At 34.3% G+C, this 21,481-nt stretch overlaps 1 protein-coding gene across 4 annotated transcripts in view; it reads right to left on the bottom strand.

Moving 5' to 3' along the window:
• The window catches only part of LOC410317 (small conductance calcium-activated potassium channel protein), a 228,054-nt gene that overhangs the window by 9,728 nt on the left and 196,845 nt on the right, over window positions 1-21,481 (bottom strand). For all 4 annotated transcript variants that reach the window (XM_006566310.3, XM_393798.7, XM_016914843.2 and 1 more), the window contains 3 exons: window positions 8,281-8,702; window positions 3,795-3,930; window positions 1,432-1,542 (listed from right to left, as the gene is read on the bottom strand). In XM_006566310.3, coding sequence (XP_006566373.1) covers window positions 1,432-1,542; window positions 3,795-3,930; window positions 8,281-8,702 — 669 coding nt within the window. The remainder of the gene's footprint in view (window positions 1-1,431; window positions 1,543-3,794; window positions 3,931-8,280; window positions 8,703-21,481) is intronic.

Raw genomic sequence — 21,481 nt, forward strand, 5'->3', positions numbered from 1 at the left:
AATTCCAATTTCTCGAATTCGCGATAAAATAGGTTGGCAATTTCGAACGTCCAATAATCGTTTGAAGAAGTTATTTATCTCAACTAATGGCGAAACTAGCAACCAGTTATCGCGAAAACAATGGTTCCACGTATACTTGGAACACGAATTTCGAATTTTAAATCGTGAATTTTCCCTTCAGCTGAATTGACAGACACGTAACCATCCTTATTGCCGTTACTCTTTCGATTTAAACGTATCACCAAGTTAGTCGTAATTCATCGATCGCGATGAAGTTTCCGATCGAGAGTCAAATACTGACGTCTGTCGTTCACATGCTGCTTCTCGACTGCGACGAAATTGAATACTTCATAAACGGGATATTGGCTCGTCCAGATCTCAAAATCTCGCCCAAAAACTCGAAAACGTTCAATCCATCGATTATATTGACATGGACGAAATATCTTCCCTCCTTCCCTTCGAAGGGAGAAAAGCGGATCGATCATACAGGTTATGTCGAAAAAGAGGTCTGGTTTCTGACCTCCGTCATTTTTCTTTCTCTTCTTCATTTTTCACGTCTATCTTCTCGAATGGCTGGCAAGCAAGGTCGAATGCAGTCTTTGCCTTTTAAGCTGCGATTTCCTGTGCACGAGGAACGTCGTGCCGACCGATCGATCGCGATGCTCCGACCATCAAGAATGGACAGAAATGACAATGACACATTAGGCGAGTTTCGCGTCCAACTAGGAAACACGAGACTCTCTTGTTGGCAGACATTCGTATCGTTGGTCGACGAATCGTATTCTAACGTTGAATTTTTACTTCGAATAAAGGATAAGAAGATAAAAGGAATAAATTTGACGTATTGGTGATGTACGGGGTAATCGGTTTCATCGTAAGTCAAATTTATTTCTTATTCTTTCATTTTTTATTCGAAATTTTCCATTTTCACAAGGATGGAATAAACACAGCGGATGGATATTAGTTCGATTAAGATCGGTGTTAATGAGAAAATGTCAAGTGTAGTTTGTTCTAATCGCTTGTTCATCATCTAGTGAAGGTAAGATAAGATGAAATTAATTGTCATTTGAAGAATATTTTATTTTAGAAGAATTCTTTCAAACAATCATAATATAATTCATAATTAATAATGAATTAAATTAGATTTAACGAGAGTGAAAAATTTAAATTGATTAAATGATAAAACGAATGGACGATTAATACGAAGGATAAACAATCAAATAACGAATAAAATTTCAACGTTAATTGTTCGTTAAATACGAGCTCGATGGCACAAAAGCCACAACATCAATTGTATCTTGCCAACGATAATAACGGCCAACACATTCTTGTCTTCGGATTATTATTCAACGTTGGAGAAAGCACCGAGACACGTACTTAACGTCTAGGAGAACAATCCCACGCAAGATGTACGAGCAGATTGCGTCTTACCCTTTTCGTTAATTGCGTATCCATCATAAAGTTGTGAACGTGCTTCTCCGCCCTGGTGAGTTCGAGCTTCCGGGAAACAACCGCCACAAGCAAGGCCGTGCATCCGGCGCCCTAAAAACACCGTCAAACGTATCTGTGAACTGGAAACTATTCATTCTACGTTTAATTGCGAAACTAGCATCTCTAATTATTACAAATTAATTTAACTAAATCTTCGTAGCCTCTATTTAAGAGGAAATAATAAGGGATAAACAAAAGGCAGAATATGTATATATATTTTATTGATTTTTATTATTATATTTATGAATTAATGAAAGTTTTTTCAAAAATTTGGAAAATTTTTTTAAATTAAAATTAAAATATCCGAAGAATAAGCAAAGAAGAATATTTGTTGCAAAATAAAATATTTGATACATTTAAATATAAGATTGTGTCAAATAGATTGGAAAGATAGATTCGATAATTATTTTTAGATTTATTATTTAACAATAATCGAAATATTTGTGTAATTGTATAAATAATTATTTCACATCGATAATTAATTTTCCACAATGGAAAATAGGTTTAAATCTCAATCAGGAAATTAGCATGCTACTCCATCATTTGCCAATATAAATCTTCTATTAAATATATTTCCTTCATTCTCTCACCGTCGTTAAATTCAAAGTTATATTATATATATATTAATTTCTTATATTCTTTCTTTCAGGACAATTTCATAGCGCCATATATTCAGTATTAAAAAAAAACTACTCTCAGAAAATTACTTGGGAGTGGGCGACGTATTTCTACCGCGGAATTTCATCGGATGCAAAAAAAAAAAAAAAAGGTTCAAAGTAAACCGAGTTTTAAAAAGTCTTTCCCTCGAGCATTTCGTCACTATTCGCTAACTAAAGCCAATAGTAACATTCGATGGATTTTTTTTTTTTTTTTTTTTTTATCCAATAGAAAGTTTCCGAAGCGACTGATTCTCGAGCCAAGGAAAACTTCTTTGTGAAACAGATTTTACACACGTAAGTGGATGAAATTTCACGACTCATCGGATGTCACGTGTCTCACGTTCGAAGCTACTTTCCGCCAAAGTTTATTTTACGTCGCGAAAGAAGATATTCATCCCTCTGTGCTCTGTGCTAAAAATTTTTGCCAGGTCGTTTCTCGAATAAGATATTCAAAACGAGATTTTTTTTATTTTTATTAAATTTATATGTTCACAATTTGGAATTATATCTGATTGACTCGATTTTATTAGATTAATCTAATATTTTTCTCGGTATCAGGGGAATTAGTCGATGAAATAGAATCGTAGTTTGATCGATTCTCATAAAAGATAATTCTTCTGAATTTTTTCGAATCACAATTCCTTTTGAAATGATCAAGAGAGTTCTCTTCTGTGTTAATATTGTTAATTAATCATAGTAAAAAAAATAAAAATTGCAAATTCTTGCAGAAAAATTTCAATCAAAAATCACTTGAAACCATCATCCACTTAAGAATCACGAAAATCAGAAATCAAAATTTCTAAATTTCATAAAAAAAATCAATTTATGATAATTATTTTCCAAACACTGCTTTCTATGAATACAGATTAGCTGTATAATTGTCTTTGAACCAGATTAATTCGGAAGAATCATCCATTACGAGAATCAAAGCGATAAATGCGAGCATTTCTGGATTATCTGGCGGACGGATACGTTTGTCACAGGAAATTTCATGGAAAATTGACCATAACGATCAAATTGATTAACGATTCGCAGGTTACGAGGCTTCGAAATAGGTGAATTAGTATTGGACACGGAGTGCAGTAACAATAAGGAACCAGTCGCATTTCCAATGGAGAGATTAGAGCCGGTGTCGCGTTTATTGTCACGAAGTGTCGTTTCGAATGCATCGTAACTACACTTGGCGCGATGCTGCGATCGATAATACACGGTTTTCCCCTCTGTATCGTCGAAACCTACTGAATTTTCTATCGGATCTATTTCGAGAAAGGATTTACTGATTTATCTTCTTAACGCAATTGTCATGAAAGATTCAAAATTAAATTTTAATTCTATTAAATTCGAATAATCGAGTTTTTTGTGTACATATATAATAAAATTGGCGAGGAATACAAGTTTGCACAAAAAATTGTCAAAAAAATTGTTAGGACCAAATATGTAAAGATTTATATTTTCAATGATCGAGTGAAAATTTCTACGCGTTAAATTCATTGTTCAAAAATAAAATAGCGAAAGATTTTGGGGACAAAAATGTATAATAAATATAATTTTTTTTTTTTTTCGAATTTTCGTGTCCAAGGAATACGAAAGGTGCATGCAAGTCACGCAAGAATTTCTGTATTAAACGTTGCATCTTAACCTTACCATTATTCCAGTGGAAACGGCTATACCTCGACCGCAATACGTGTTGGGCACGATGTCACCGAAACCGACGCTCAGAAACGTGATAGCAATGAGCCACATAGCATTAAGGAGATTCGCGTGCTCCTCGTCGTGAAACCTGCCGCCGTACAACGGAAAACAGGATAAAATATTAGTTGATATCCAACAGGCTGTTATCGAGATACAGGTAAGCCTATAAATTTCTTAACGAGATTTTGTTAAAAAATAATTAACCGAGTGTGCGCAGAATACTTCCTCTGTCTGATTAAATGGAATCTCTTTGAGAAAACTCGTTTAATAATTCTTCAAATAAAAATTTATTTAGATAAGATAGTGGATAATGGACAAGAGTAAATTGAATAATTTGAATAATTTTTTTAAGTTTTGTTCTTTTGTTAATGGGCAGACAGTCGTTGTTTTAAAAAACATATTTTTCAACTTGAGCAAAGTTGAATTAATGCAGATTGCGTACAACGAGAAACATATAATAGCCGTGAAAGTTGTAGTAATTATTAAAGTCCCGCAAGAGAACATTTGCGAGCAACGTCTGACCACAGATGGTCTTAATCTACTTTCTCTTACGTCTGTTTCTTCCAGTTGCTTGATAAATTGTAAACTTTCCTCCTTGTAATTTTCTCTCATTTCAACATACATTTACAATTCGTAGAAACATCGATACGCCTCAATATTTTCATACATTCAAGTTAATTGTTTAATCCAGATGATGCACACGCTCGATATGCATCGCGAGTGCAAAAATTTCGATTAAAAAGTGAGATTGCACGAGATCGCATCGCAACTTGCACACAGAATATTTGCAAAGTCGATAACGAGTCCACGAGTTGTTGTCTCACTTTGAGTTCCGTTCGATTCGTAATAAATGCGTGCACCGTGTAACAAGAGCTCTTTCTTTCACGTCTAGCCAGCGAAATTCATTATTGGAAATCGTTAAAACCAGCTGAAACATTGAAATAACACTCGTGCAGACTAATAATCCTGCTCGTTAAATCGAGCCTAATAGGGCTGATAGTGTTGCAGGAGATTCCTTTTAGGGCGAGAGATCTCTTTTACGGTTCGTCAGAAGATCTTGTTGATTTTGTCCGAATCGAATTCTCCCGGGCTCTCGATATTCGATACCTCGATTCTGTTTGATATATCACGGTTCGTTGCATTTCGTCCTTTCCTTCGTTCGTCCTTGTACCGCCGTTAATTTATTCATTGGATCATTTTTTTCGAAGAATAATAAAAGGAAGTTTTTATTGTGATGTCATCATATTTAAGTTCGTGATAAATTTAATCAAGTTTTAATTAGAGATTCAATTAACGTTTAATAATTTCAATCTGTTTAGGGAGAACGTTTAGGGAGAACATTTTTACAATTTTATCTTAATTTCTGTTATAGATATTTTAAAACCTAATATATTTTCAATCCGTATAATAGCCTATCTGTTCCGTTTAACGGATGTCTTTTCTTTCTTTCCAATTTTTCAAATTCTCGCTGTCCGCGATTTTTCCAGATTACCCAACGAGTAACGAGTTTAAACGCCATTAAAAGTAATCCCGGCCGTTTCGTTTTATCAATTGATGCAACCTTTTTCAATTAGCTGTCGGTATTAAGGCTTGTAATTCAGTTACATCGCGCGGTGTTTCCGCTGAAAGTGCGGCTTCCACTCGAAATAATTGAAACGATCGCACGAAAAATGGTGGAACTCTGGACGGAATTTTCGAAAATGACCCAACTTCTGACTTCTCAATAAATCGAGAAAGGAAATGAACTTGAACGGTTGAAAGGTTCTTCTTGAAAAGTTTTCTACCAAAAAAGGTTAGGGACGTGAATCGAATCTCTATTAAGATAAAATGCAATCGTAAATTGTGAAACGAATTAAATAATATAAACGAATCAATCTTTCTTAATCACATTTTTGATAATTTTTTTCCATAATCTCGGCATTAATCTTCATACCAGAATATTAAATCTTATCACGTTTCTTTTCTTTTTTTTCAATCTCGAGGGAAAAGGACACTTTTGATAACTCCTTTTTATTTCTTTTTGCTTGTATATCTCGGCATTAAAGGTTTCATATCGCTATCAAATGCCTCCAACAATATTAAATCCCCTCGCCACCTCGTTCATAAAATAAAAATTATTCGAGGAATAATATATCATTTGGGAAAGTCAAGAATCATCCATAAAAACACGACGATAAAGGCGTGTAATCTAGCGGCTTAAAAAAAAAATAAAGGGATAATCCTCGAAGGCTCGAAAAAAGGTGGTGGGCTATTGGCCGTAACGTCTCACATCGTTAAAAGCATGGAAGGGCGTTAAAGGTGGTAAAGATAAGACAGTTGATATCGTAAAACGAGGTGGTGGAAACGGAGGATTACCCTGGAAAAGAAATGATAATATTGTAGTTTGAGATTCAAAAATCTCCTATTTGAAGAGTAATCGATCCAATCCCTCTAATGTGCGAAAATAGTAAGCACGATATTTAATTATAATTTTAAAAGGAAATTCAAAGAAAAATTACTTTTATTTGTTTCTTGTTTCAATCAAATAATAATTTAATTGTAAAAAGTTTGAATATCAATTTCGAATCTAATAGCTCGTGTCTTCCTCCTCGATGTTCTTGGAAATTTTACAACGACTGTTCTTGATAAAATACGAAATGCGAATATATCGCTATTCTCCATGCACGGAAATAAGGAGGTGCCGGGAGTTTCCGGTTGAGTTCTTTTCACACGCGAATCGCTTGCTCTCGAGGGAAGCATTCCTTTCCCTCGAGAGAGTGCACGTTCGAACTTCGTGTCTAAAATTCTAATTTCGAGAGAAACTGGGGCTTTGGGGAAACGGAACAACCGGAAATGAAGGAATAAGCATCGAATGATAGCGATGGTTAGACGAAAATGTTGTTTAATTTCTCTTCTGAGAAAAATTTAATAAACAAATATACATCATTTATTCCCTTGGGATCATAAGATTTTCCAATTTCAATTGTTTCTCCAATTTTCAAGAAATATTCAACTTAATTTAAATTTAGAAAGTAAATTTATTCAATATAATTCTTTAAACAAACAAATTCACAATTGACTTTAACCACGACTTTTCCAACAGATTTTAACTCAATCCAACTTAACTTGTTGTTCCTCGACCACACAAATTTTCCTCTTACACGCTCCTATAAATCTTCAAAAGATCCTAACCTAAAGGATAATTAGAAAGAATCTCTCTCTTTCTCTCTCTCTCTTTCATGGCGTGGACTTTGAAAAGAGCTTCGACAATACGTACGTGGACGAAACGTACTCCTCCTTTTCTAACGCATGGACACCGAGATAGCGAGAGAAAGAGAAAAGAATGGTGGTCTTATTTAATGGCGGAGGGGCGAAAAGGGTGTATTCATCGGTGAGGGAGAAAAAGAGGGAGAGGCGGGCGAGAGCTTTTGTCGGAAGGGAGCAAAAGAGGGAGAAAAGGGGAAAAATGTGCAGGGTTCGCGCTTGGCCGCGCGAAAGATGGGCCGGGAATCTTATATATTGGCCCCGAAGATTGATCGTTTCGATGGCCTTTACGATTCCCTAAATCGGCTCCGCTATTTACAAGAGAATTTAATTATAGGAGGGCCCGGCAATCTCGACGCCCGCAGTAAATCCTTCATTGTCGTTTTAACAACCGCCCCCACGTTCCATTCTCTTCGCCTCTTCGAACATTGATCTCGTCACAAGGATCTACGTGTTTGCCCCGTGTTTATCGCACGAGATCGAGGGATGTTCGTGCATTATTTATAGATGGCCGAAGTGTGCGGTGAAATCTGTTTATTGATTAATTAACTCGTGCACTTGTTATTGACTCTTGTCTTTAATGGATTAATGGTTAACGTTAATATAGTTAAAATGCTTTATCTTATCTTGTCTATAACTTTTCTAGGTATCGTCAATTCATCGTTTGATAATTAATTATGTTATTTGGTGGATTAATTTGTACGATTAAAATAATTCGATTCGATTCTTTTGTTTCTTATTTCATTGAATGTTTGGAACTCATTTCGAGAAATGTTTTGTAAATATTTTTTAGAAGTATTATCGTGTGACATTTTATATGCAATCAAAATTAAAATTAGAATATTATAAATTTATTAACAAGTTATATAAAGATTTGATATAGATATTGAATTTATCGCAAATTTAATTCACATTGCAATTGTTGATTCTTTTTTAATATTAATTAACTTGTTTCATTCATTACAAATCTTTTTTTCTCTTATATCCCATAATTAACAATCTAAAATTGTTTTTCTCTGACTAATTTTCCATTCCAATATCTATTAAACCAATTATTTAATTTTTATTTTAAATATTAACTCGTTAATAATTATTTAACGAGTTTAAAATATTTGTATTACGTTAAAAGTAATAATCTTTGTAGAAATTGATGATAAATATTTATTAATTTCTTTAACGTCGAGGCATTTCTTACCTCTCGCACTGGCGTAACGTCCACGAGGCGATGATCCATAACGAGACCATGAAGACTAGCAACACGGTGCCCGGGCAGATGGTCATCAGTGTCTTAAGGACGAATCTGGTGTTGAAGTTAATACGATTCAAGGCCCCTATGCTGCGCGACGACGCGTCGGTGAACAGCTTCGAGTGGAGCAGCATAACGCGACAGATGAGGTAGAGTCTGAAGAACATCGGCAGCGAGAGGGTGACGTCGTACGGCACCCACGTCGAGCCGAAGTCACCGCCCTTGTTCGCCAGCTTGGTCGTCCACAGGAAGTAATACTCCCCTGGGATCGGGTGGATCGCACAGATTAACAACTCGAGCGAAATCTGCGCGATCCTCTGCCAGGTCATCGCGATCCGCCAATCGTCCGCGCAGTTATCGATCATGAACAACTGTTGGCAGAAAATTCCTTGATCCATTATTCGCGAAGAAGATGATTTTGAAGACCGTAATGATAAAATTAAATCTCTCTTAGACTAGATATTAAGAATTTTCAAATTTCCAAGAAGTTAGAAAAATAAAATTTCAATCCTCGATACAAATATCATAATAATGGTTTCAAAATATAGATATAAAAATTGGAAAGTTCAATTTAGAAATTTTAATTGAAAAGATTAAAATTATTTTACATCAGAGTTACAAAGTTTTCGTCGAACGTTTTAAAACGTTGGGGAAAGGAAAGAGAAATGAAGAAAAAAGTGTTGAATTTATTACATGTAACCATCAATAAATCATCTCGACATCTTATTCCCGCGTCGATGAGACGCCACTTTGACACATTCTGATATGGGATTACTTAACGCTGCGATACAAAAATGCGCGGGGAAGCATAGATAAGTTGCATTTATTTGCACGAACTTCCTGCTATCGTGCTTTTCGTTTCAAATGGTTTCAAACCGTGGTTAACCTTGTATCCTTTCACGATTCCACGATATCGCTCGGCATGTCGAACAACATCGCTCGATAGAATAAATAATTTAACCCCGTCGTTATTTTTCTATTCCTCTCCGAGGGATAGGGAATTTGTGGGTAAATGGGTAAATGGCGTTTTGCGAGCGCAAACGATATTTCATCGTCAAGGTTAAGCGCGTCGCAAAGATCGAAAGTGTACTTTTAAGAGAGCGAAACGCGGTGAAATATGCATAAAAATGGTTCATTGTCGGAGTGGGAATTACTTTTTTTGCAGTCGAAGAGATGAGATTTCCGCTTTTAAACATTTAAAACTGTATTATGTATAAAAGGATATATTAAAGGAGTAAAATTGAATTATTGTTTTATACAAAATAAAAGAAAATTCTTTTGTTCTTTTTTTCCTTCTTTTTTTTTTTTTTTTTTTTTTTTACGTGAAAAATAGATTACTCTTCACTCTAAGCGTTAATACCCGGGCTTGATACCTCGTGCTTTTAATATTTTTTATTTCTTTCGCCTTCCAAATTTTTTTCTGATGCTCCTTTTAAAAAAGAATCGATGATCGGAAAGAATCGGAGATATCTATCGATGATACATCCGTTTCGTTTTATTCATTAGGTAAATTTGTTAATTAATCAATTGCAATTATGCACTCGAATTGCGAATAATTTCTGCGATTATAATTTATCGAATATAAATCAACGAGATAAAATATTTGTATCTATCTATTCTTCGTATAATTGAATTTCTCGTATCTCTCTCGTTTATTATACAATTTCCCTATTAACCATTAAATATAAATCACAATATGAGTGTGACTTTTAACAGAAGAAACAATTTATTGTAACGCACAATATTCTCGTTATAATTTATTATCGTCAAAGATTAATATCGTTTAAAATCGATATCGATTGTTGATATCGAGAATAATTTAAACAGGAGATTCAAAAAATAGGAAAGAAAGAAAAAAGAAAAAGAATTTTCTCGCTCGATCTAGCGAACTAAAAAAAAAACAGATTTCATTGGAGAGCAAAAGAGTTGTTGAAACAACCATCGTAAAGTCTGCGAAATATCGTTGATAACATTTTTCACATCGACTCTTGTGTTTTACGAGATAATTCGTTTATGGGATCCAGAAATCCCGCAACTACCTTTCTTTTGGTTTTGTATCGATAAAACGAATTACGACGGTTGGTGGAAGAGATTGTAGCAAGGTTGGGCCGATGATGGAAGACGAGTATTTCAGCTCTTTTTGCGGTTGGATTCAACTCTTGGCACTGGGAGTGTGTTCTGCATTTTACGGTCAATTTGTGGCACGATACTGGTTTAGTATCATCGCGTAGAATGCTTCAAGCCTTTGCCACTCTGCTGTTTTGTACCACCAAATGGTACAAACAGTTGCAGTTTATTACATCGATGTCTGTAAAAGCATAAAACGATGATAAACAAAAGAAGCAATTTATTCGTTAATTATTCCTGGCTTTGTCAGAAAGATAAAAATCATGAGATAATTCTTTTTACATGCATGTACAAATGTATTATAATTTAATTATTGAACACTGAATTTAATGTAAGCGAACTAGTTGCATACTGCTTCGTGCAATATGAAATTAAATAAATTTAAATTTGTACAATATTAAATACAAAAGTTTTCGTGAGAAGAAATTAAAATTTTGTGATCGAAATTCAGAAGAGAGAAAAAATTATATTGAAATTGAAATTATTTTTCGATTCATCCCAATATCTCAATCGAGATATATTTAAGACAGCGTGAAGATTATGAATGGATCCACGATCTGATCTACATTTCTTTTCTGGAAATTCTAGAAATTGCATTTGTCACTTGTCTGGAGTTTGAAATAAATCACTAACACGAGAAATTGATTTCAAAGTTGTAATAAGTGTTTGAATATAAAAATCCACAATTTACCAATTTTCTCCGCAAAAAATAAATTTCTTCCCTGTTTGCATTTGATTGAAATATTCGAGTAGACATTTTTTACTGCTCTCGATAATTAATATCAAACTCCTCGTATAATCTCGATTAACGTAACAACTTTGTCGGCCCCCGAATTTCGAGACACGAAATAAAAAATCCAGATCTCAAAGGGGAAAAAATAGAACTAATCTTTGTACCGATCTATCTTTATCATTGAGAAATCATCATCGCATGAGCGAATTCTGTACCATTGGGACCATCGTTCAAAGGGAAGAGATTAATCTCCCTCTGCATTCAATCGAACGAATCTATTAATCGTCGTCAACTTCTCTCTTCGTTCTATTGTTATCCCCCTCCCCCATTCGTTAGTCAAACGACGAACACTTGTCGCCAGTTAACATCTCTATTCAATTATATGCAATTGAAAACCATAGTTTAGATCATAATAATCTTCCAACGTTTTAAACATTATTCTATCTTCTAGTCAAATTTTTAATACCATCATATTGTTTGAAATAATAATAATAATTCGAACTCCCTCACCTCAACTGAAATTATTTGACAATAATTTTTTCATGAATTTTAATCTCCTCAAATTGTTTCAATTACATTTCCTACAGAATTAAACGGGGGAAAAATTCAATTCGTTCGTTCGCAGCGTGCAAAGAGCGAAACAGGGGAACGCAAAAAAACTGAGACAAAAGGGATGAGACGGGAAGTGGTGGCCGCGAATCGAAAATCAATAAATTCGAGCGGCGCTACGCCACGGGACAACGATGCATCACGATTTCTAGAGGGATTGCTACGTCGATCAACGCGCCCCTCGAGGACAACCCTTTCGTTTCGCCGAGCAGTCAGGTGATCCCGGCAAATCTGCGCATGCAAATCGTTGATAAACGACAATCAACAGGTGCTGAAAGGTCAACGGGCCGTTAGGCTCGAATCCAACCGTTCGCCTCCACGAATACGCGGATCTTGTTCTCATTCGTTTACAGGAGGATTTCTGAGCATGTTTTCTCTCGCTTAAAATTAGACCTTCTCTCCCTTACTCCCTATTTGTCGCGCACTCTCTCTCTCTCTCTCTGTCTGTCTATGTGTGAAAATGTTCATTGAGAACTGACGGGTAGCACACCATACGTGACTTGCGTCTGTCAATAGTTTAACACTCGTGTTGATAGAATGGGTGTTACTCATGTTTGCCAACTGGTTTGCGAGCTTTGCAAGTATTAAAGGGATTCTTTGTTCGAAGAGGATTGTTTGTCGATGAAGAGTAATTGGATATTGATAATAATGTGATGCGATCCTCATTCGAATCTCCTATTTTTTTTCTCGAATTTGATCTTTGATTAATTCGATTCTTGCCTCTTCATTGGGAATCGATCGATCATTCTTCTTTCATTTGCTCAACATACAAATATTATTTTCATATTTTATTTCACATAGAAGAAAAGAAATGAATCAACTTCGTTTTAAGTTTCTAAGAAAATTAGATACCAATCAGACGAAAAATTAATTTTTACCAGATTCCAGATCACGGTTTAATTTTTTAATTACAATTCTAAAAAAAAAAATATCGAAAATCGATAGAATATTTAAATTAGAGACTCGTGAAATAAAGAATCGTATGTTAAAATAAATTTTGCATTAGATCATCGGTCAAGAATATTCGATCGTTTCGAATATTAAACGTCAGAAAATTCGGTCTTCGTTTCGAGATTGTCTCTCCCGTCTCTCCGAAACTTTCCTTTCGGCTTACGCTGTCTGTCATTCGAAGCCAACGTTCCCCGATACACAGCTGTGTCACGAGGCTTCGTTTCGAATTTCCAGCGAAAATATCGGGGACAAGTCGACGAGGTTTTCGTACGATATCGGGTAACCGATGGCAACATTGTTTCTCCCCTTCTTTTCTCCGATAACAGAGCGAGAGGATCGTTTCGTCAAGATTGTATCACCATTCAAAAAAATTTAATCGACGATATTATAACAATTTGTTCTCTCTGATAATATCCATATTGTTGGACCAGCTAACCGGATGCTCGGGGAAACATTGCGGTTTCCGTGCTTGCTTTTCCTATCCCACTAGCCACGTTTATATCATTATAATGTACAATATTTACCTCTGAGATAGTTGAGCTCGAGCTACATGACGGACGAAAAGGAAATCCGTTGGGGATTTAATGATACTTTGCAAACTTCCGGTGGAATTGTTGCGCAGTTTTGCACGGAATCAAATTTGAATGGAGAAAATTTTTGGAGATTGTTTTGCTGGAATTTCGGAGAGAATCTTGTCGAAAATTATTATTAACAACTCGTGTGTTAATAACTTTTACTTCGTCAATCTTTTCTTTCGATTCAATTTTTTAAATCGAAAATAGGGAAATGAAATTTCAATATTCGAATATTCTCAAACAAGGAATAAGGAATATTTTTATATTCATCGTAACAATTGATTCAAAAAATGGAGAAGGATTAAAGGTATAATAGAATCAATTTTACTACTCTCGTTTATCCAATCGATCGTTTAATATTATTAAAAAGTCCAGAACAGAATGGTGAAATAAATGAAACCGTGATGATTTCGTAAACTACCCCCGATCACGCAACGACCTTACATAATCTGTGCCACATTTATACATGATAAATATCCTTTACATCATCTACAAAATTTTTCCATTATTATCTTTCTCGTAATTCGCAAACTACCCATAAAAAAATTTATTATACCTCAAACATTCACAAAAAATTCTCCACCATCCATCCCGCAAATCACCCCCAATCGCGCAACGATATTTTATAAACGTAACCCAAATATTTCCACCGAGCACGAATTCACCCTTTCCAAACTTAACAAGGAGCGGAACCGTGCAAATTTCAAGCAACTTGAAAGCAACTTCTCGATCTTGGAAATTCGGCAAGCCTGCAACAGTTAACCTCTCGATTAACGAGAAACAGGCAAAGACAAACGAAGTCGAAAACAACACATCTCCTTTGAAGCCAACCCTTAGCCGGGTGAACCCGCAAACACCGTCGAGATCTTAAAGTGGATCCGCGAAATTAGAAACGGATAGCAGGATCGTGGAGACAGCTTTTCAGGTTGAACATCCTCATCCGTGAATACACAAGGGTTGGTTGGACAACCAGGGAGTTGCCCGTTCATGCGGCGACCACGAGCAAATCGGCTTTCGTGCGCGCGTCTCGTCGACATTCCGCCATCTTTCAACGAGGATTACCGGCGTAAATCCGAACGCCCACGAGTATTACGCTTAATTAAACGGTTAAACGTGATACCTTTGGGGCCAGCAGGGGGACGGTTTAACCTCGTGGCGGATGTCGATGGAATGGACACTCTTGACCGATCTATGAATAATGGTGTGCTGACCTTGCTTTTCCATCCGTGGATTTATTTTGAAAGAATAAAGGGGATGAAGTTATTTGTTTTCTTTTTAATCGTTTCCTTTTTTTAGATTTTTTTTTAGATTTTTAATGGTATTTAAATGTGGAATATTGTTGTTAAATTGTGGAATGTCATTTATAATTTCCAACATGAGTTTCTGCAGGATTAATCGTAACCTTTGAAGGAAGGAACTCGTGAATCGATTACGTGGTTAATTTTAAATCGGTTTATTATTTAGACTGAATCTTATGTAAATTTAGTAAGCTAAATGCACACTTTGAAACGAAGTTAATTCGTGTTATCAAACATTGATAAAAGATTTGTATTTTACATTCTTTTCTGAATCTTTTAATCTCCATTTTTTTATTTGTGGATTTTAAGATATGTAAGGAAGATCTTTAAGATGTTAAGAAAAAGTGCAATAATTTATAAAAATTCGTAGTATTAAATGTTTCCTTAAATCATGAAAACAAATTTAACATTGATTCTTCCTTAAGATTTTTATTCGTTTTATTATATTCGTGATTCGTTAGACTTCGAGAAAAGCAATAATTTAAAAGGAGAATATAAATATTTTAAAATTCAACATCCTTATTTTAGGAACATATTTGTATCATTTTTCTAAATAAATATAAAAAAATAAGCAACCTAAAAATATTATTAAATATTGATTAAATTTTTTAAATTATCATTAAAAACAACTTCTCCATTTTTTTTAAATATTCCAACAAAATATCCTTATAACTTTTATATTTTTATGATCGAAACGATACCAAAAATATGCATAATAAATCTCAACGAAATCTCTCCTAAATGTTATCGTCCAAAACTAGTCCACACGTAACTTCTCGTGTCACTGATCCATGAATGTTCAACACGTTCAAGAATTTTTATTTAAAAAATTTTTTCCATATCGAAAATTCAAGAGAGTTATTCCTACTATTTTAGAAAATAACTATAAAATAAATTTTAAACAATTAATTGTTTATTCATTCGCGTTTATATAATTTCTTTCGAATTTGGATTTTGAAATTATTGATATTACGGCATACGATTCTTCAATATTCTTTTGTTATACTTATCGTAAACATAATGTGGAGAGTTGAGGATCATAGTGCATTTATATTTCCTTCTTAAAATGTTGTATCATTATAATTTTTCAATCAAGATTTTCAAATTTAAGTATTAAAATTTGAAAACTATAATATAATTCCTTCCATAATAAAACTATTATGGAAAGAAATATATTTATTATTCTTTCATCTAATAATTAATTAATATCGCAATTATACATATTATTTATTTAAAAAGCATTTAAAGAGCAAAAAAAAATTGTTGTTCAAAACTGCAAAGAGCAAATAATTACGAATACTTGATGCTTCTCTCATTTTCAAATCGTCATTTCAATATCGAAGAGTCACACAAGATCATGTTCTTTGATAACTAACATTTCTGAAATTGGTTCATGGAAAACATGATTTTAATTGTACACAGAAAATTTATCAAAATACTAGATATGAAAACGACAAACAAATACACTAGTCATTACTCTATCATTACACTAGTCAATACACTAGTACAGAGTTCTACACATGAACCATGTCACAATATATAAAGGTATAATTAAATTATTTTCTGTGAAATATATATTATATAATATTGTGAAAGACTTCTAATTTGATTAAAATTTTTAATTATGTTTTAGGCATCATCACAAAAAATATATATATTACATAAAAAAGGTAAGTACGAAAAAGTAAGTATATTAAATATAATAATTAGATTTAAGTAAAATGTCAAAAAACTGACTAAAATAGCACAATAAAAAGGTAAGTATAAAATAAAAATAAGGTAAGTATAAGGTAAGTATAAGGTAAGTATATCACACAAAAAAAACTTCACAAGCAACTTCTCAATGAATTATATTCTCCTAATACAAAATTAAAAAAAAAAAAGAAAATTAACAAAAAACCTATATCGAAATTATTGGAAAGATTAGAAGTGCTTACAGTCCAATTATATTCACATCATACAAAATCGAAAATATACAGAAAAAATTTTAACTATAAAAATTTAGATTCATCAATAGGAGAATATAATTCTAGAGGAGGTGGCACGCGGAGTCTTTAGTAGAGGTGTTAGTAAATCAATTTTTAGCTAGAATTTCGATTTTTGATTAGGAGAATATAATTCTAGAGAAGGTGGCACGCAGACTTTTTAGTAGAGGTGTTAGTAAGTCAATTTCTAGCTAGAAATTCGATTTTTGATTAGGAGAATATAATTCTAGAGGAGGTGGCACGCGGTGTCTTTAGTTGCGGTGTTAGTAAGTCAATTTCTAGCTAAGATTTCCATTTTTGATTAGGAGAATATAATTCTAGAGGAAGTGACACGCGGACTTTTTAGTAGAGGTGTTAGTAAGTCAATTTCTAGCTAAAATTTCGATTTTTGATTAGGAGAATATAATTTTAGAGGAGGTGGCACGCGGAGTCTTTAGTTGCGGTGTTAGTAAGTCAATTTCTAGCTAAGATTTCCATTTTTGATTAGGAGAATATAATTCTAGAGGAGATGGCACGCGGACTTTTTAGTAGAGGTGTTAGTAAGTCAATTTCTATCTAAGATTTTTATTTTTGATTAGGAGAATATAATTATAGAGGAGGTGGCACGCGGTGTCTCTAGTTGCGGTGTTAGTAAGTCAATTTCTAGCTAGAAATTCGATTTTTGATTAGGAGAATATAATTCTAGAGGAGGTGGCACGCGGTGTCTTTAGTTGCGGTGTTAGTAAGTCAATTTCTAGCTAAGATTTCCATTTTTGATTAGGAGAATATAATTCTAGAGGAGGTGACACGCGGACTTTTTCGTAGAGGTGTTAGTAAGTCAATTTCTAGCTAAAATTTCGATTTTTGATCAGGAGAATATAATTCTAGAGGAGATGGCACGCGGAGTCTTTAGTTGCGGTGTTAGTAAGTCAATTTCTAGCTAAGATTTCCATTTTTGATTAGGAGAATATAATTCTAGAGTAGGTGGCACGCGGACTTTTTAGTAGAGGTGTTAGTAAATCAATTTCTAGCTAAAATTTCGATTTTTGATTAGGAGAATATAATTCTAGAGGAGGTGGCACGCGGACTTTTTAGTAGAGGTGTTAGTAAGTCAATTTCTAGCTAAAATTTTGATTTTTGACTAGGAGAATATAATTCTAGAGAAGGTGGCACGCGGACTTTTTAGTAGAGGTGTTAGTAAATCAATTTCTAGCTAAAATTTCGATTTTTGATTAGGAGAATATGATTCTAGAGGAGGTGGCACGCGGACTTTTTAGTAGAGGTGTTAGTAAGTCAATTTCTAGCTAGAATTTCGATTTTTGATTAGGAGAATATAATTCTAGAGGAGGTGGCACGCGGACTTTTTAGTAGAGGTGTTAGTAAGTCAATTTCTAGCTAAAATTTCGATTTTTGATTAGGAGAATATAATTCTAGAGGAGGTGGCACGCGGAGTCTTTAGTTGCGGTGTTAGTAAGTCAATTTCTAGCTAAGATTTTTATTTTTGATTAGGAGAATATAATTTTAGAGGAGGTGGCACGCGGAGTCTTTAGTTGCGGTGTTAGTAAGTCAATTTCTATCTAAGATTTCCATTTTTGATTAGGAGAATATAATTCTAGAGGAGGTGGCACGCGGACTTTTTAGTAGAGGTGTTAGTAAGTCAATTTTTAGCTAAAATTTCGATTTTTGATTAGGAGAATATAATTCTAGAGGAGGTGGCACGCAGAGTCTTTAGTTGCGGTGTTAGTAAGTCAATTTCTAGCTAAAATTTCGATTTTTGATTAGGAGAATATAATTCTAGAGGAGGTGGCACGCGGACTCTTTAGTTGCAGTGTTAGTAAGGCAATTTCTAGCTAAGATTTTTATTTTTGATTAGGAGAATATAATTATAGAGGAGGTGGCACGTGGTGTCTCTAGTTGCGGTGTTAGTAAGTCAATTTCTAGCTAGAAATTCGATTTTTGATTAGGAGAATATAATTCTAGAGGAGGTGGCACGCGGTGTCTTTAGTTGCGGTGTTAGTAAGTCAATTTCTAGCTAAGATTTCCATTTTTGATTAGGAGAATATAATTCTAGAGTAGGTGGCACGCGGACTTTTTAGTAGAGGTGTTAGTAAATCAATTTCTAGCTAAAATTTCGATTTTTGATTAGGAGAATATAATTCTAGAGGAGGTGGCACGCGGAGTCTTTAGTTGCGGTGTTAGTAAGTCAATTTCTAGCTAAGATTTCCATTTTTGATTAGGAGAATATAATTCTAGAGGAGATGGCAAGCGGACTTTTTAGTAGAGGTGTTAGTAAGTCAATTTCTATCTAAGATTTTTATTTTTGATTAGGAGAATATAATTATAGAGGAGGTGGCACGCGGTGTCTCTAGTTGCGGTGTTAGTAAGTCAATTTCTAGCTAGAAATTCGATTTTTGATTAGGAGAATATAATTCTAGAGGAGGTGGCACGCGGTGTCTTTAGTTGCGGTGTTAGTAAGTCAATTTCTAGCTAAGATTTCCATTTTTGATTAGGAGAATATAATTCTAGAGGAGATGACACGCGGACTTTTTCGTAGAGGTGTTAGTAAGTCAATTTCTAGCTAAAATTTCGATTTTTGATCAGGAGAATATAATTCTAGAGGAGATGGCACGCGGAGTCTTTAGTTGCGGTGTTAGTAAGTCAATTTCTAGCTAAAATTTCGATTTTTGATTAGGAGAATATAATTCTAGAGGAGGTGGCACGCGGACTTTTTAGTAGAGGTGTTAGTAAGTCAATTTCTAGCTAAAATTTTGATATTTGACTAGGAGAATATAATTCTAGAGAAGGTGGCACGCGGACTTTTTAGTAGAGGTGTTAGTAAATCAATTTCTAGCTAAAATTTCGATTTTTGATTAGGAGAATATAATTCTAGAGGAGGTGACACGCGGACTTTTTAGTAGAGGTGTTAATAAGTCAATTTCTAGCTAGAATTTCGATTTTTGATTAGGAGAATATAATTCTAGAGGAGGTGGCACGCGGACTTTTTAGTAGAGGTGTTAGTAAGTCAATTTCTAGCTAAGATTTCCATTTTTTATTAGGAGAATATAATTCTAGAGGAGGTGGCACGCGGACTTTTTAGTGGAGGTGTTAGTAAGTCAATTTCTAGCTAAAATTTCGATTTTTGATTAGGACAATATAATTTTAGAGGAGGTGGCAAGCGGAGTGTTTAGTTGCGGTGTTAGTAAGTCAATTTCTAGCTAAGATTTTTATTTTTGATTAGGAGAATATAATTTTAGAGGAGGTGGCACGCGGAGTCTTTAGTTGCGGTGTTAGTAAGTCAATTTCTAGCTAAGATTTCCATTTTTGATTAGGAGAATATAATTCTAGAGGAGGTGGCACGCGGACTTTTTAGTAGAGGTGTTAGTAAGTCAATTTCTAGATAGAAATTGGATTTTTCATTAGGAGAATATAATTCTAGAGGAAGTGGCACGCGGAGTCTTTAGTTGCGGTGTTAGTAAGTCAATTTCTAGCTAAGATTTTTATTTTTGATTAGGAAAATATAATTCTACAGGAGGTGGCACGCGGACTTTTTAGTAGAGGTGTTAGTAAGTCAATTTCTAGCTAGAATTTCGATTTTTGATTAGGAGAATATAATTCTAGTGGAGGTGGCACGCGGACTTTTTAGTAGAGGTGTTAGTAAGTCAACTTCTAGCTAAGATTTTTATTTTTCATTAGGAGAATATAATTCTAGAGGAGGTGGCACGCGGAGTCTTTAGTTGCGGTGTTAGTAAGTCAATTTCTAGCTAAGATTTCCATTTTTGATTAGGAGAATATAATTCTAGAGGAGGTGGCACGCGGACTTTTTAGTAGAGGTGTTAGTAAGTCAATTTCTAGCTAAAATTTCGATTTTTGATTAGGAGAATATAATTTTAGAGGAGGTGGCACGCGGAGTCTTTAGTTGCGGTGTTAGTAAGTCAATTTCTAGCTAAGATTTTTATTTTTGATTAGGAGAATATAATTCTAGAGGAGGTGGCACGCGGACTCTTTAGTTGCAGTGTTAGTAAGGCAATTTCTAGCTAAGATTTTTATTTTTGATTAGGAGAATATAATTATAGAGGAGGTGGCACGTGGTGTCTCTAGTTGCGGTGTTAGTAAGTCAATTTCTAGCTAGAAATTCGATTTTTGATTAGGAGAATATAATTCTAGAGGAGGTGGCACGCGGTGTCTTTAGTTGCGGTGTTAGTAAGTCAATTTCTAGCTAAGATTTCCATTTTTGATTAGGAGAATATAATTCTAGAGTAGGTGGCACGCGGACTTTTTAGTAGAGGTGTTAGTAAATCAATTTCTAGCTAAAATTTCGATTTTTGATTAGGAGAATATAATTCTAGAGGAGGTGGCACGCGGAGTCTTTAGTTGCGGTGTTAGTAAGTCAATTTCTAGCTAAGATTTCCATTTTTGATTAGGAGAATATAATTCTAGAGGAGATGGCACGCGGACTTTTTAGTAGAGGTGTTAGTAAGTCAATTTCTATCTAAGATTTTTATTTTTGATTAGGAGAATATAATTATAGAGGAGGTGGCACGCGGACTTTTTAGTAGAGGTGTTAGTAAATCAATTTCTAGCTAAAATTTCGATTTTTGATTAGGAGAATATAATTCTAGAGAGGTGGCACGCGGAGTCTTTAGTTGCGGTGTTAGTAAGTCAATTTCTAGCTAAAATTTCGATTTTTGATTAGGAGAATATAATTCTAGAGGAGGTGGCACGCGGAGTCTTTAGTTGCGGTGTTAGTAAGTCAATTTCTAGCTAAAATTTCGATTTTTGATTAGGAGAATATAATTCTAGAGGAGGTGGCACGCGGAGTCTTTAGTAGAGGTGTTAGTAAGTCAATTTCTAGCTAAAATTTCGATTTTTGATTAGGAGAATATAATTCTAGAG

Source organism: Apis mellifera, linkage group LG11 (assembly GCF_003254395.2).
Source record: "Apis mellifera strain DH4 linkage group LG11, Amel_HAv3.1, whole genome shotgun sequence".
Taxonomy (NCBI): domain Eukaryota; kingdom Metazoa; phylum Arthropoda; class Insecta; order Hymenoptera; family Apidae; genus Apis; species Apis mellifera.